Source organism: Pavona decussata, unplaced genomic scaffold (assembly GCF_977016875.1).
Source record: "Pavona decussata unplaced genomic scaffold, jaPavDecu1.1 SCAFFOLD_367, whole genome shotgun sequence".
Lineage (NCBI taxonomy): Eukaryota > Metazoa > Cnidaria > Anthozoa > Scleractinia > Agariciidae > Pavona > Pavona decussata.
This window is the reverse complement of record NW_028145743.1, coordinates 124,110-140,866: the sequence shown is the minus strand read 5'-3', so window position 1 is coordinate 140,866 and position 16,757 is coordinate 124,110. Positions and strand designations below refer to the sequence as shown.

General features: G+C 37.6%; 1 protein-coding gene and 1 long non-coding RNA gene across 2 annotated transcripts in view; one reads left to right on the top strand and one right to left on the bottom strand.

Annotated features, from left to right (window-relative positions):
• The first annotated feature begins 42 nt into the window (after positions 1 to 42).
• Positions 43 to 15,495, top strand: LOC146452487 (uncharacterized). Its single transcript, XM_085097781.1, has 12 exons — positions 43 to 327; positions 2,335 to 2,931; positions 4,155 to 4,214; positions 4,870 to 5,026; positions 5,615 to 5,715; positions 6,207 to 6,254; positions 6,363 to 6,482; positions 7,361 to 7,419; positions 7,848 to 8,057; positions 8,708 to 8,820; positions 10,080 to 10,246; positions 10,867 to 15,495. The coding sequence occupies exons 1-12, from the start codon at positions 100 to 102 to the stop codon at positions 11,041 to 11,043; spliced, it is 2,037 nt and encodes a 678-aa protein (XP_084953907.1). The 5' UTR covers positions 43 to 99; the 3' UTR covers positions 11,044 to 15,495.
• The window catches only part of LOC146452481 (uncharacterized), a 125,743-nt gene continuing 121,990 nt past the window's right edge, over positions 13,005 to 16,757 (bottom strand). Inside the window, exon 2 of the long non-coding RNA XR_014859723.1 lies at positions 13,005 to 13,230. This is a non-coding gene — a long non-coding RNA (uncharacterized LOC146452481). The remainder of the gene's footprint in view (positions 13,231 to 16,757) is intronic.

The window sequence follows — 16,757 nt, the reverse complement described above, 5'->3', positions numbered from 1 at the left end:
AGTCTCTTGTCCATCCTTATTGAGTGTGTCGCTCTGGAACGAGACTCATAGAGAGTGAAGAAAGAGTCTTGCCTTCTCGGAAGGCAGACGGTCTCGAAAATGGATGAGGAAAAGTTGGATATAAGCATTATTCAGCACTTTGCATCTGGTGTTGGACTAGATAAGAAAAAGAAAAAGAAGCTACTTGCCCTTTTTAAGTATCTAGCGGGCGGAGAGAGCCCGATAGAAGCGGTAGAACTAACTGTTCGCCGAGATCACAACCTTCGAGAAGCACAACTGAAAATGGTTTACGAGATGGTAAAGATCGTCGAACATCCGCCAACCTTTGTAAGTAACAACAGTGTGACAAATATTTACTTACTTTAGGCCTAGCGTGTCACTTGTTTTAGTTATTTCATGTCGTAATACGTTCCAGGAATGATCGTGCACTCGGTAGATTGGAAAGGTGCGAAAATATTTGTGAGATGCAAGCCATTCATACCACGCGGATGATTACGAAGCGTTATTGCTAGCGTTATATTGGAAATAGAACAGTTGAATATTGTTAGAATGCACTTTCGTGTACTTTCAGTTTTCGATTTTGGCGTTTTGAAATACATGTTGATCGCGATGAATTAAAATAGGTGTGAGAATTTGAATTTGGATGACTTGATAACTAATGTGTGAAGTTTCCCTTGAATGCTGTTTATTGATTTTCTTTAACATTTAAACCCTTTTTTCTTTTTCAATTCGAGAATTCTAAACTAAAAAAGGTTACTAGGGCGCAAACTGGTGTCGAACTTTGACACTGTTTTGCGAGTTAAGCTACGTCTTTGTCTTTGTCAAAGAAAGGGATTCAAAATATATATTAATTATTTCACTGATCATGTCAGAAACTGAAATAGCGATACCAGGATGCACAGGTTTGAATATATACATATAATTCTTCTTTGATGATAAATAATGAAAGGATATTTAAAGAATTGACTTTAAATAGGGATGAAACTTGCAATAGTATTGAGAATAAACGCAGGGAAAAGCTAATAAAAGGGGAAATGAAGCAAGTAACGTTTTGACAATGGGTGAGGTATTGATTCCAGTGGAAGTAATGTGTTGGAGGATTTCTATGTAGAAGGTGTTTTTGTGCTGAGATATGGCTGTGATAATTCTAGCTATAGAATGAAGAGCGAAATCTCATGGGAGTGATACGGTAGACCTTTTCATATCACAGTTTCTGATGTAAATTATCAAACACAGCTAAAATTACAGTTAAATTCTGGCATTTTGGACATACATGTTGTTTAAACTGCTGTGACTTTGTTCAAATCTGGCAGATTTTGACAGCAAATACTATATAATTAATTTTATGTCTTCCACAAGATATTTGTCCTAAGAATTATGCTTTTCTTTGAAATCTGGATAACAGACTGAAGTTGTAAAGTGTGTCTAATGACGACCTTAGCAAACTTTTAAACCTTCAAATAAACCCTTCTACATCTAATAAGCATTTGCAAATTGTCATAAAACATACGAGTGACATGACAATTTTTGAATGTTGTAATGTCTATATTGGTCTAATTTTTTATCAGATGAATGATGCAACTGAGATACAGTACAATGATGTATTAAAATTAAAAGTCTTTCAGTTTTGTTGGGAGCCATAGGTTTCAAAGGTGGTCAAAGTCCCACACATTTTACAGTGTATACTCATCAGCAATAGATAGATGAGCATGGGGGATGAGAGCGAGGCTTTGTGTATAGTTTTTATTAAGGAAATTAGGGTGCCTTTCTTTGCGAAATTCCGAATCTGGATTTTTGATCCAAGATCACTCGGATCATGGTGTGTCAAAGGAACCGACAAATCCACTCTGGGTAAGGATTTGTTGGTTCCTTTGATGCACCATGATGCAAGTGATCTTGGATCAAAAATCTGGATTTGGATTTTTTCAAAGAAACGCACCCTTTGTTTTCATTTAATTTTATGTCTAAACAAAACTTTGAACTGTGAAAAGCTTTGCACTTAGCTTCACTTTCGAAATGTTGTTCAAAGCAAACTTGGAAATGGCTCACTGCTTGTTGCTAGCTACATGTGATAATCACCATGCTGTGAATATCGCAATACACTGTATGTACAAGTTATTCATGTGAATCAAACCTGTCTTTATGAAAAGTTTTTGTCCAGCAAAATGGTATTGTATTTTTTTTTTCTTAATTTTGAAGTGTCTTGGCTAATTTTTTGTGAAGCTCTGACAGGACAACTTCAAGTACACTATATCAGCCATACAAATTTGGAATGGTTTGCCTTGAAGAATTCAGCCATCCACTATTCTAATGTTGTCCTCTTTTTCATTGCAGGTACCTGGAAGTGTTGAGAAGAAAGTCATGTTTAGCGTGTTAGTTAGTTCTGAACTTCTTAACTTTGTGGTTAGACTGTTATGGATTCGTATTCCTGATGAAAGCATTGGAAGCAATGATCAGCCTTGGAATGCAGCACATTTTAACAGCTTAATGGTTTTAAAACACATTATTACTCTTCCACATTACACACAAATTAATCGCCGTCAAATCATGGATAGCAATATTGTGGAAGCACTTTTGGACTTCTGTGATGCAGACTTTGATCTGTTAGGCCTCTTTCCTGCTGTGTATGCTCTCAAGACCTTAACTTGCCTGGAGCGAGAACCTTGTGATAAAATAGTGTTCTTGAATGGACTCCCGAAAATTGGAAACCTGATTTTAAAAGATAACTGTCAAAAAATGATTGTCAAGGCATACAAAAATGAACTTACTTCTAGCAGGCCGTACATAAGACGGGTTTTGGAGGATCGGAACGACCAGTGCTTGGATAACTTCAAACGTGCTGTGTTGCCCTCCACCGCTGATCCTCCACTGAATGTTTTGCGTTCTTGGAGTTACAAAATTCAGATCAATGCTGCTGTGATTTTTCTCAAGGTAATTAAAGTAAAATAAATAAATAAAATAAATCACTTTTATTTATTTAACTGCAATGATTTTAGCGTAGAGCACTAATTGGGGACACTTTCCAAATCAAATTGGAATTTAGAAGTGTTGGTTTTTTGAGAAGAGGGGAAAACCGGAATACCCAGAAGAAAATCTCAATGAAAACCAACAACAAACTCAACCCACATATGACGCCAAGTCTGGGAATCAAACCCTGGCCACACTGGTGTGAGGCGAGTGCTCTCACCACTGCGCCATCCCTGCTCCTCAAGGAAGCTGACCATCTAATAAATATTTACATTGTATGTACATGTAATATTAGACCATCGCACCTACAGTGTATAGCCTGGCAATGCAGCCCTAAAACTCACCAGCTGGTTAATCATGTCACTGTGGATCACGTTGATTGAAGTACATGTAAGCCTGAGGATTGTCTGCAAAAAGGCCTGCATCCAGCTCCGTCACACAACACCTCCATTAAGAACACTCTACATATACGTATATATAAGTTGCAAGCATTTTGGTCACCTCCGGAAGTAGTAGAAGAAGATACATCTACTCATAGACAAAATAATTAATGATAAGATTGCATCTAGGTATCTTGAAGAAAACAATCTCACAAAAAAATAGTTTAATTCCTGTTCTTGTGAAAAGAAACAATAAAATAATAATCTCACTAAGAAAAGAAGACACTTTTTTTTTGTACTGTTTTATTTAATATTATAGAATACATTAACTCAGTAGCAACTACTGTAAAATTATTATTGTTCCAAAAGCTACAGGGAACAAATTATGAGCCTCATTTGAAACACGTGATAGTCCCTGTGCCTGTTTTAGGGGAATCCTACACATACACATGTACATGTAGTATTGACACAGCTTCGATATAGTTTTTAGTGTCCATAAACAATGATTTGTTCTTACAGATGTACAGACTGTATGATATAATTAAATTATAAATATGTAATTTACAGGCAAGTAAAAACTAACGATATAATGTTCCGACATTTCGGTGAGGTCATGACGCCATTCTCAAGGAATGAATAATACAAGCGAGTTCAAAAGAGTAAGATCTTAGATTGTATTATTCATTCCTTGAGAATGGCGTCGTAACGTCGCCGAAACGTCGGAACATTATATAGTTATTTTTAACTTGCCTGTGTATTTCTAAAGCATTATTAATTATTATTATTAATATTTAATTTGTTGTACAGATTGCAGAGCAGAATGATCGATACAGAAAGCTGGTGCTGAAAGATAAGACAGCATCTAAGGTCAGTACTGTACATTCATGGTTTGGAGAAGCAAGCATGACTAAAGGGCTAAGGCATTACTGGAAAAAGATCTTAGTTTGTAGCAAAATCTCTCTGGGACTTGAAGCCATTATTTACACAGAAATGTACACTTGAAAAGGACTGTGCAGTTTGGTGGTTCAATTTGGTTTGGTTTAAAAATGTTCAAACCAGTTTGATTTTTATTTCCATTTGTCTCAGATTAATATGGTAATGAATACTGCAGAAAATAAAATAAAAGTGAAACTGGTTTGAGAAATCTTGAATGAAAAAAATAACTATAGATACAGTAAACAAACCACTGACAATATGCATCTTCCATGTACATTCATTAATTGAAGGGTAGAGTGCAAGCATCTTAAAAAATATATTTTGTTAGGTCAATTTTTTGTTTCGCGCAAAAGTGCCTGAATCTTTGCAAGTTTCTCAAAAACTAACCATAAACCAGTAATAGACACAGGGAGCAATGTTCACTGACAAAATTTAAGGCCAGAGGCTAAAATTCGGGCATACTGTACCCATTCTTGAGTGAAACAAAAAATCGTCCTTAAATTTGACGTCAACTGGTCCAGCACTCACCCAGGCTTCAATTATATTTTGGTCTCAAACTTGACATGTTTCTTGGTGTTGTTGACAGGCACTGTTCAAGTGGTTTAAAACCCCAGCAATAGCTGCACATGACTGTACCATGATTGCAATGTGTCTGAAAGTGATTGGCATTGTGGCACTGAGTGAAGAATTAAGCTGGCAGATGATTGAGTCCAACAGCCTCATCACTTGTTTGGAAGATGGAGGTCTGTTATACACAGTAATATTACTGTATTGTATGCCCAGTCATAAATTATTATGTGGTTAGGATCTGAAGGGCTTGGAGTCCCGAACAGTTGGATTATTAATATTAAGAACTGGATCATTATACATGTATAATGAAATTCCAGAAATTTGATTAGCTTAGTGGCCATGATATATGAGGCATTATACAATGCTGGAGAAATAGAATCCATTACATGTACATTGTCTTCTGGTTGTTTTTGCAAAGTGAAATCAGCAAGATCTAGCAATTTTTCTTGGTTGTTTTTTGTTAATAAACAATTTTTCTACTCATGCTTGTTGGATATGCGATGGTCATAGCCTCATTGGCTATTAATCATCTCATTTCCAACATGCGCTCATGGAATAGTTAAATATACATGTACATGTACATGTACATGAATAATGTTGTAACAGCACAAAAGAATCCCCACAAAACAAGATCCTCCATTGCAAGCTAGATCCAGTTTAATACCAAAAGAACATGTACGAATACAGTCTATTGAAGTCCTCACGATGGATATTAAACTGAGCACAATTTTTGGTTAACTCTTCCTTCATAAAATTAATAGTTATCATACCTGAAAATGGATCAGTGAACGCGTTTGTGGAGGTGATAGAGCAGCTTTCCACCCACAGTGGTCGATGCAGAAACAAAATTTTGGAGAGTGAGGTAAACCATCTTAGATCCTCTCTTTAGTTGTGATGTCTGGTACATGTGCATTTACTGCTCAGATGTTTCTTCACCATGTTGTACTTCAAGTTTAAAGACCTGAAGTAATGTCAATAGAATTCCATCCCGCCAAGATTCCATGTTTGTATTTTTCACTCTACTTCTTGTATTTAGGCCACACGATACATTTGCTCATGTGTCCAACTTTACAATAATAATATTATTATTGTAACATTGTACATTTCATTTTGTCATTCCTCATGCAGTTTCTCTTCCACAAAAATCTGAATGGGAACCACACACATTTTACACTGGACTTTTTATTGTCAACAGTGTCTGTTACACATTTGACATACTAAACTTTTTTTCAGTCCGCATTAATGTAGTCTTTGTTGGCTGTTGGCTGTTACTCAGCTGTTTTACATATTACAATTACTTGTATCTTTGAATTAGTGAACCTAATAATGATTGCTCTTTCTTATTTTTTTCAGGAAATTCTTTGGGCTCTAGGAAGATACATGTTTTCTTATCACAAGGAGGTAGACAGCAGAATTACACTTTTTGTTCCTTTGATTTTTTTTTCCTGAAAAGTAATTTATTTAATGTTTTCGTGAAAAAGGTTAATGGTGTCTCTCCTTCTCATGCAGATTCAAAGTCCAACTTTACGTGCCATCGCCAACCTGGCTGAATCTGACGAAATGGCTAAGAACTTAATTAAGTGTGGAATTACCCCAAAAAATATCACCCTAATCACCATCTTTTATCAGGTAAGCAGAATTTATTTTATATTTGGAGGGTTTGGGGTAAGATTGATGTGAAATCTACCATTCATTCACTGGTTTACTTATTTTACCATCTTTCTGCGTGTTTTTTTTTTTTGGCATTACACAAACTGTTTTTGACATTGTGCATTTCCAGAAAATATTCATACTCTCCCCATGGAAGGTTTTTTGTTTTGCATCCCCCCCCCCCTCCCCAGGAAATTCCAGTTTAGTCTCATACTTTGCTTCTAAAATTTTGTTTTGACTTTTAAGACCCCCCTCCCTCTAGGAATTCCAGATGACCTTCCATGGGGTGGGTATGAATTTTTTCTGCAACTGCACAATTTACTGAAATTTGCAGGAAACATGTCATGTAAGCCTTGCAAGGGTTATGGGTATAAATGGCCTATGATGAATTTTTGGGTGGATTTTTGTTTTGTTTTTTGTTTTTTGTTTTTTCAAAGATACAACCAAATTCCAGGAAAAGATTGGGCCAGCCTGGAGGTCCTCAAATGCACTGTCACAGGCCATACATGTAATATCAATATCACATGTATGCCAAAAATAGATATTTTGTGCCCTACACTGTACATGTATTTTTGGATTGCCTTCATTTTTGGCATAAGGACTGGAACAGTACATGTACATTCAAGGAGCTTAAAGCCATTTTGCCACAGCAGTATAATACATGTGCACGCCCAGCCCCTCAAGTAGTCTATCTTGCCACTAGTCTCTCAGTGGCTTAATGGATAGTAAAATTACTGAAGGTTATGGATTCGATTCCATCAAGAACTGAGAGTTTCTCTTTGTCCAATGTTTCTGACAAAATGCACGTTTCATCTGTCCCAACATTTTGTGTTTTAATACATGCACTTTTTCTTCAGCATCCTGCAATCGGCCTAGCTCAAAGGATAGAAAAAGTCCTCAAGAGAACCTGCCAAAAGTGAGTTGAAATAATGATGACATAGACCACCTTGACAACTTTTAAATTCAGGGTGTCAATTAAGAATTTTTGAGGGTTCAATAGCTGTGATTCTCTCCAAATCGTCTTACTAGCTAAACGTTGGGAGGATGTAATGTGAGTCCCCTAAAAACAACTGCATGAGAGGTTAGCATTCAATTTGCCAGGTCAGGAAAAAAGCTTTCTCAAGGATTTTGCCCTGAGATCCTTTTTTATCTTCAACACTAAATAACAACTCTTTAGTATGTACAGTATTTGGTAATTATAATAATTTATATAGTTTTTATGCATTTGTAAAAAAGTTTTTTTTAAGTGCAGCTTACACTGTATTATCATACTGATTTTTGCACTTAGTTAATGGACCCACCCCATCAATAATGATATTGTTCATCCTTTGTAACGTTTTGTAGAGCATGGACCCGAGAGGAAATGGCATTTGGAAAAGAGCGATATGATTTCTTTACCCGCACGAACGAAGAAAATGCTCAAACTCTGAAAGACAAAGGCAACAAGAAATTTAAGTTAGGCATTTATGATGAGGCGGCACGACTGTACACAGAGGCAATCAATTGTGTCCCTCAAGGAACAGATGCCAGCAAGGCTGGAAAACATGGAAGATGGTAAGTACATACATGCACACTTTATTTGATCTCGCAGGTTAAAAAGACTGGCAGCCGTTGGTTGATGTGGACCTACGTTACTAGTTTACAATAATTACAACTAATAAAAGAGTAAAATACATATATAAAAGACCAAAATATATATGTACAATGTACGAGTAAAGAAAAAAAAAAGATAAAAACAAAGTAAAAAAAATAGAACTAGATTGAGTAAGATGAAACCAAGGGACAGGAATCACTTGGTTTCAATCTGTGTTAGTGGGACACTTAATTCCTTAATGAATAGTGTGGTGGAGACATAACATACACTATATACCGTTAACGAGAATTTACTTGGCAAAATTGACAATATGGCACACACATGTTATGTTACAGTTTGTGCGTGCATTTGTACCTCCGAAAGTCCATTTTGAGTAGTTGTGACTATGTTTCATAAGCCTTTTTGCTTTGGAACATTTTGGAACATACATTGTAGCATGTCGGTAGTACCCATAATTTTATAAACTTGAGGTGAAGCGGGGGCTACAATACTCTTAGTTGCTTTATGCTCGAGAAACCAGGTTTAGCTTCATTTCTGTTGGCCACTAAAGCTTGAGTGCGGCACCATACATATGTACTGTATGTTCTGTTTTGCTTTGTCCTTACTCCAGGATGGTCCTCCCGGCAGTGTTGTACAGTAATCGGGCTCAGTGCCACTTGCACAACTCGGACTGGCAAAGTGCCCTGAGTGACTGCAACGATGCCATGGCTAGATGTATGGAAGGTATGCTCTCATTACCACATTGCACCAGTTTTATTTACTTGAACATAGACCCACATTGCACTTACTTGAACATAGACCTAGACGTTTATTGGTGACAGATCTCCAATAGGGACACTTAGTCAACATTAGAGACTCAAGAACCATACTTAATGACGGTGCCTACTAATAGCAAAGTATTTTTGCACAGTTTATCACTATGTGGGAATAGCAGATCTTAGTAGTGGCTATTCAAATCCAAAAAGAAAATTGTGGGTAACCACGCATTTATTAGAGATACAGTAACTAAGCACCAATTATTCTAAAAAGCAGTAAAATGCAAAGCAATGCACGGTGCTTTTTTTCTAAATTAAAGCTTTATTATCTCTGAAAAATGCATGGTTACCCCCAATTTTCTTTTTGGATACCAAAATTACTTGCTAATTTCTGCTTTCTCTGCATAGTTTTAAAGCACGCAAAAATATCCCTGTATTAGTAGGTACCAACCATAGGAAACCCAAGTATCTCGAGAGGCGCAGAACGTATGCGCAGTAATAATAGTAGGCACCGTCCTTAAGTCAAAATTTTGATAGGGCTTGACACAAATTATTTCTTCAAAAGTACAGATGTATTCTCGATCCTCCAATGAGAAATTTTTTTTTCCAAAACTTTTCAAAGAAAAAGTTCATTTTTTTTTGTGATAAGCGTGTGCCAGCCAAACCTTGCCTGAAAATAATGGCTCGAACTCATTCTTGACTTTTGAGTCTTGCAATCAAACAGATAAGACTGTTAAGTTGTAATTTTTTCTCAACACAACTTTAAGAAATTAACTGTAATTTGGGGGCCCACTTAAAGTGAGGATTGAGTTACGTTTTTTTAACCCTGTTCATTTCTTAAGTTCGTAATAATTATTATGATCATCCAGGGGATCATCCAGGGGAGTGTAGTCCTGAGAAGGACTGTTTGAGGTGACATTGACGTTTCGACAACCTGAGCAAAAGTCATCTTCACATTCAAGTACATGTAAATTGTGGAACCGCTGTAGATGGTATAAATGTCTCTGGTTTTTGAACTGACTGGTCAACGATGTCGAGATGTTATTGGTCGTTTGTCAGTAAGCAGTGATGTTATTGGCTGTAAAGACTCTAAAAAGTTATTGGTGTGTGTGCGTCTGTTCATTTCTGTTGTAAGGTCCATTATGATGTGTCAGAGAGACGTAAGTGCACATGACTTACTTTGCAAAGAAAAGTTAATTTACCAAGAATGTCTTAAATGTTTTGTAGAAAACGAAGAAGCTGAAAAAATACTTGTAAAAACCATATTCCGCCGATCCAAAGCCTTCATGGAGCTTGGAAACCAACTGAGAGCATTGAATGACATCTCGTTCTGTCTGAGAAGCCAGGTTAACACCACAGGAAATGCAAATAATGTGCTTTTTAATTACTGGGAGGTAGGAATGATTTGTACATGTAGCAATAATAATTATTGTTTGTTAGAGCGGTTTTCAATTGAGTGTTGAAAGTGATTTCGCTCTTGCTTTGGTTTTGCATTACTACGCTCTGGTATTGGTTAACAAAACTCGCGCCACTTTCTCAACCAATGAGAATCCAAGCCAAGACCAATCGTGTTTTGCCCGCATGCGTTTTCCCGCGCTTGGCGCCAGTTACATGTGTTTGCTTCTAATTCTGATTGGCTCGTTGTGTTGTTTACATCTGTTGCGTTTGGCCAGAGTAATTACTTTGGTTTTAGTTTTACGAAACTCAACTGGAAACCGCTCTATTGAGATTTTTAATTTGTATTAATTGAAGAACTGAGTGCTAACGCTTCAAGCGTTTGCCCTTTCTCAGAGGGACTTACGTTCGAAACGTCAAAACTCGAGAATCTCTTTACGATGGCTCAATTACCTTATAAAAAAATCAACTTTGTTTAACGAGGGTGACACTTAACAATCTGACGACTGACAAACCTCGAACCCGGGCCACATTGGGGGGAGGCGAGTGCTGTCACCACTGTGCTATCCCTACTCCCCGGCAGAAACTCTCTTGATGAAACCAATCACTTTTTATTTAGGTTATGGAAAAATACCGTAAGGCGTGTGGACCTGAACCTATTCGTCGCTGTGGGAATTGCATTGGTGGAGAAGGAGACAAACTGAAAAGATGTGCTAACTGCGATGAGGTGTACTGTAGCCGCGAGTGTCAATTGTTGGCATGGGAACATGGACACAAACATCTGTGCAACAAGTAAAAAAAGAAGGAATAATAAAACAGAACAATTGTCCGCTAAACACTGCACGAAATCATACCGACTGCAACTAGACTGATTGATGCAGTTGTGGAGTCAATATACACAGAAAAAGACTGACATTGGACCAGGGCAAGGTTGGTTAATGCGAGGAATGATTTAGCCGAAAGTTTCAAGACATAAAAAAATATGAGTATTTTTGTTAGTGGGCTCGATTACCAGCCGCTGATCGGGAAATGAGCCCGCGCTCACCCCGGGGAGGAAAACCGGACCCGAGGGAGCGACGGAAATCGAGCCTAGTTTGTTACTCGATAAATTTACCTTGTAATTCGCCGGGTCAGCCGGCAGCTAGCTCTATTTAGTATTGACCTCAGTAGCCTTACTTTTCTGCAAAACTGCTTCGCACTTTCTAAAAGCTATTACTTTGATAATCTCGTAGCCAGAGTCCTCGGGCTCTTTGGCCATTGGTTGGTACCCTGAGACACCCTAGGGAACTGGAATTTTATTACCGCAGGATTTCTGCGGTAAAACAATGTAAGCCGTTACGGAGCAGCCAATCAAAAAAAAAAAAAGTATTTTTTCGAATTCTCTAGAGTCTTCTCCTGGCAATCAAACGCTGGCCAAACAGCCTGAAGACTCTGGATACGAGATTGAAACTTAAAGGAAAATTACTCTCAACCTCTTTCTTCTTTATATTTCTCTTACCAGGGTATTTTGCACATAAAGCAGGCAAGAGTCACAGAAAGTGCTTGTCTTTGTACTTAAAATGTTAAATTAGTGTTTGAAGCTCAACGAGGGATACATGTTTTTTTTTATAACTTTTTTTTTCGATAATGGGCGTTTTTACGGAGGAGGTATTTTAGCAGTCGTATGTACCGCGTATTGAAATCTCATGGCAATGATATGTAATTGCCCGCGCAGTTTGTGGTTTTTTTTTTTTTTTTTTTTTTTCCTTGTTGTCTTTCTTTCCTTTTTTTCATAAACCATTTTTTTCCTTTTTCTTTTTATTTGGTTCCCTTGGGGTAAATGGTTCAAACTTCATTCAGCAGTAATCATTTGTTGTTGTTGTTTCTTTGTTTTGTTTGTTTGTTTTTAATTTGACCTGATCTTTTCAGGAAATACCCCTGACAAAGATCCCAATTCTCTCAAGTTGCCCCGAGATAAAATTATGCTAGGAAATAGAAGTTCATATAATCGCAGATAGATCTCTTAAGTCAGGTTGACTTTGCTCTCAAGAGAAGAATCCTACTGTACTGTCCATCTTTAGGTGTTTTTCGCTGTCCCTGCGAGGCATCTATTGTTTTGAACAATCAAAAATGGGGCGTATAACATAACATAACATGATATCTTTATTTGAATAGGGTAGCACCTTAAGCTAATTTGCAATGAAATTATTGTCATCAACGGAGGCCCTATATACAAATAATATCATATGCTAAACATATAACTAAAATTATATGCAGAGAAAAACAAAGTCACGCTGTGGCTATGTGCTTATGCACCAAAAATAAATCCACTCTAGTGTATGATAGATTGAGATTAAAAAAAAAAAAAGACATGAGAAGAAAAGTTAGACTAGTATCAAAACCTTGATAAGTAATTTCTTAGATATAGATTTTGTGATAAAAATTAACGCTAAAAAATCACGACGTTTCGACCTCTCCGAGGTCAATTCAAGTGCGAGTAAATACAATCGAAACACGGCTGAGAATTTAGAGAATTTCGTTTGAATCTTCGTTTCTCTTTCTCTTTCTTTCTTCTCTCTCGTGTGGAATGCATCCTTTGAGGCGCCTTAACACCAAATTTGTAACCTCGATTTGTAAAATACTACGGATGTTTTTTTGTGTGAAAATGCCGCAAAAGAAACGTTTGCCATCACGTTGGAAAACTTTTGGCAAGAGGTACAGAAATCGCTTTGAATCCTGTTGCAAAATACAGAAACAAGAGTCTTTTTTTTTGGGGGGGGGGGGGGGGCGGGGGGCAAAAGCATGTGACTGGGCCGTTTTAATAGTTAACTTTTAGAGGCTTAGAAATATTCTTTTCTTTTTTTGAGCGCACGTTTTGATTCGTCTTTGAAACAGACTCGTTCCCAGTCCCGCCCGTGGATTGTGGGAAAGGTATCAGCGGGGCATTGCTCCAACAAGTAGCAAGTCTGTCTGCATTGTGCAAACCGCTTGCACTGTATAATCGCTTTAAGATTATTCGCTTACTTTTTCGGGATTTAGCTATCCAATCGGAATTCATCGCCAGGTTTCATAGAGTATTTTTCAATTGAGTGTCGTAAAACCAATCGCAACAAAGATAAACTATGAGATTGAACCAATCAGCGCTCGAAGCAAGTACATTTAAACAGCGTCAAGGGCGGGAAATGCGTGAGAACGGGGCACGATTGTTTTTTAGTTTGTTTGTTTGTTTGTTTGTTTGTTTCTGATTGTTTGAAAACTGTTGGCACGAATTTTGCCAACCAATCACAGGGCTCAGCAAAGCTAAACCAAACAAACGCGAATTACTTTCGACACAGTTGAAAAACGCTTTATGAAGCATTGTTGAATTGAAATTGGATTACCAAGCTCCGTTAGTCTGTATAGATCCACCAAAATTACTTGCTGGCTTAGCTCTATTATTTTTTTGTTCATGCCGTACTTATTAGTGTTCCAGTTTATGTTTCTTAAATGTAACAGTAGTTGATACTGTGTGAGTAAGAAAACCGTTAAGTTTAACTTTTGCAACTTGCAATGTGAAAGAGTGATAAGTTTTTGTAATGCGTCTTGCTTGATAAGGGTACACTATAGTATTCAAACAACAATAAAAAAAAGACAACTGTCGTACTTGAAAGGTTGCCACTGAAAAAGCGAATTTTTTGGCCAGATGAGTGGCATCCTCAAAAACGAAAATGTTGAAAACTTAGGGAACTGGTCATAACAAGTTTGTTCGAAGAGGACCCACCTCTTCTTGGATAGGGGGTTATCGAAGACACCACCTATTTCTCGTGAGCATTACCAACAAAATTTTTTTGGCTTAAAAATTTGAATTGGCACAGAAATATTCAGATAGCAAGAGTCAGCATTGCTAGATAAACAAGAAAAGTAAGGTTTGAATCTCACTGTTATTTTTTACTGCTGGATAGAGGGTGGCTATGCAATAAAGACACCATCTTTTGAGGTTGAGGAAGGGGGGGTGCAGGCAGAGACCACCATCTATTTTGGGGTCCGGTGGGTCCTGTTCGAGTATAGTAGTTTTGGCCACTTCCGTTACACAGTAATTTTAACGGTTACATATTTTGTGAAGTTTTCCTTTAGTCTAGGAGTAGACTGCTCGCAGCTTACCATTCTCCCGGATGTTGGCAGTAATCGTTGAACGGCCATCTTGGATACACACCGAGCGAAATCTGTGGAGGGTACAAAATTGCTGAGGCGGGAAGGGGGGGGGGGGGGTAGTCTTGAACTTTTTACATATTAGCTCCAAAACTTGGCGCGCACACCGGAAAATCGGTAACTGGGCAGTCTTCCATAAGAGTAATAATTTTCAACTTCTTATTGCTTAAAAGTTCGTCATGTGTCCGTAATGTGTATTGTGGTTTAGGAATAAAAAAGGTAGACGTAGGTCTTATTATAGCATAGGCCACAGGAAAAATGCAGTTCGACTAAAAATGCAAAGTTTAATTTCGCTCAATTCAAGTTACATGAAACTCACAGTGAAGCGTAAGTTATCAAGACGTCAGAAATGGTTGCCCCAAAGACTCGTGAATGGAAATTTTTTTTTTTTCACATTTAAAGCTATTAGGGATGCTGGAGTAGAGACGACAAAAACACATCATTTCTTCACTGTGAGTTTATTTGACTTAACCCTCTCACTCTCAAGAGTGCCATATGGCACAAAAAGGCATTACGTGCCCAATATTGGATCAATTTGTATCAAATCTGGACGCCAAACAGATCTTGGAGAAATCTGCACAATGAAAGCATAAGATCTCCCCCCCCCCCCCCTCCTACATAAGACATGATTAACCACCCCTCCATTTTTTGTAACTTTTTCCTCTTACACTTCTAAGACCAAGTCACCATTTGACAAGAAACTATGTGCTGAGAACTGTAAATTAGGCTATAGTTTAGGGGTATACCCAGTGTATACGAGAAGTGAGATGTATTTTAAGGTTTTTTATTTTCTCGTTTTAAACACTTTTCATCCTCTTCTGTTACTTCCTTGGTCTTAGCTGGAATGATTTATACAATGCCCCAGATAAAACCTTTTAATTTGTGTATTACAGTTGGTGTAGGGGTTCACAGTTGCCGTTTTACAAAAATGCGACACTTCCCAGGGGAGTGAAAGGGTTAAGTTAAGAAAACTTTTTATTAAGTCGAATTGGGTCTTTCCTGTGTCTCATGATAATGCAATAATTGACTGAAAATGTAACGTATTTGAGCTTGTATGAATAAACCGTTTTTGTTGTTGTAATCAGACGTTTAAGATTGCTATGAAAAAAAACTTGTTTGCGGACTGATGTTGTTTATACGATACTTTCAAACTAATTAATAATTCATGAGTTGAAAACAGAGGAAATGGCCACCGTGAACAAGGTTTGGAAATGCGATCTTAATTATCATAGAATTGGCTGAACTCTTTCTTTGAATATTTTCAAACTTTATTAATGGTTTAGAAAGCTTTATCATACACTTAAAGGAGTTTCTGATCCCATTTCCAATCCACATACTTATTTCTCGCTTGTGGTAATCATGACATGTTTCAGTTGACCTCTCATGGAAATGATTTTAGAGTCATTTTATTCCAACACTGAAAGATTCATATTAGTGGCTCTGCTTCGTAATAATGATCTTGCGACCGAGTACCTTTATTACAAGTTATATTTTAATTTGCGTGATTATTATTCACGTCATCGCGTGACCAAATCTAGTGGCTTTTAGTTTCCGTCGCAGACGCTCTTTTGGCTCGTCACGCGATTGTTCCCCATTATTTGGGAAGAACGATTGCGTAACGAGCCAAAAGAGCGTGTGCGAGGGAGGCTGCGTGGCTTTTGAGTCAAGCGAAGCTTGTGGTTTAGGTCTCACTGGCACATCTGACAATGGTGTCACAACGGTGTACGGAAGTTAGGAGTGTGACCGTGTATTTTTGTGCTGTTATTGTCAGTGTTTGTTGCTAAGGTTACGCGGCTAATTCAAACCATTTTCACAACGCCGTTTACACTGAATGAAAGCACGATTGATACGTTGTCTATCTAAATCCACTTGAGATAGACCAATCAATACGTTTCAAAACGAACGGTGGTTCAATAACAACATTTTAATTTTGTTGGAGCATTTTTTCCAACCAATGTTGTAGCTGAGGGTTCTAACCCAAACACGCCGATTGTTCCTTCGCTGTCTACGAAGCAAGCTTCAAGACCGGCATCAAAAACATTTTTCGACGTATTGCCTAAATTGACTTAAGGGCGGTGCCTACTTTTGTTACTGTCCATACGTTCTGCGCATCTGGAGATACTCTGGTTTCCTATGGGTGGTGCCTAATCGTACAGGGATAGTTTAAAACTATGCAGAGAAAGCAGAACTCGGCAATTGCTCTTGGTATCCAATAAGAAAACTGGGGGTAACGATGCATTTTTCAGAGATAATAAAGCTTCAATTTGGAAAAAACGCCACACATTTGTTTGCATTTTACGGCCTTTTGAATAACCGTTGCTTGATCATCTCTAAAAAAATGCA

What these genes read in the sequence shown, in the direction of transcription:
- LOC146452487 (XM_085097781.1), top strand. Translation starts at nt 100, where the DNA reads ATGGATGAGGAAAAGTTGGATATAAGCATTATTCAGCACTTTGCATCT. An exon ending in TGTTTTCTTATCACAAGGAG is followed by an intron (nt 6,255 to 6,362) that starts GTAGACAGCAGA and finishes CTTCTCATGCAG; the next exon opens with ATTCAAAGTCCAACTTTACG. An exon ending in TGCTTTTTAATTACTGGGAG is followed by an intron (nt 10,247 to 10,866) that starts GTAGGAATGATT and finishes CTTTTTATTTAG; the next exon opens with GTTATGGAAAAATACCGTAA.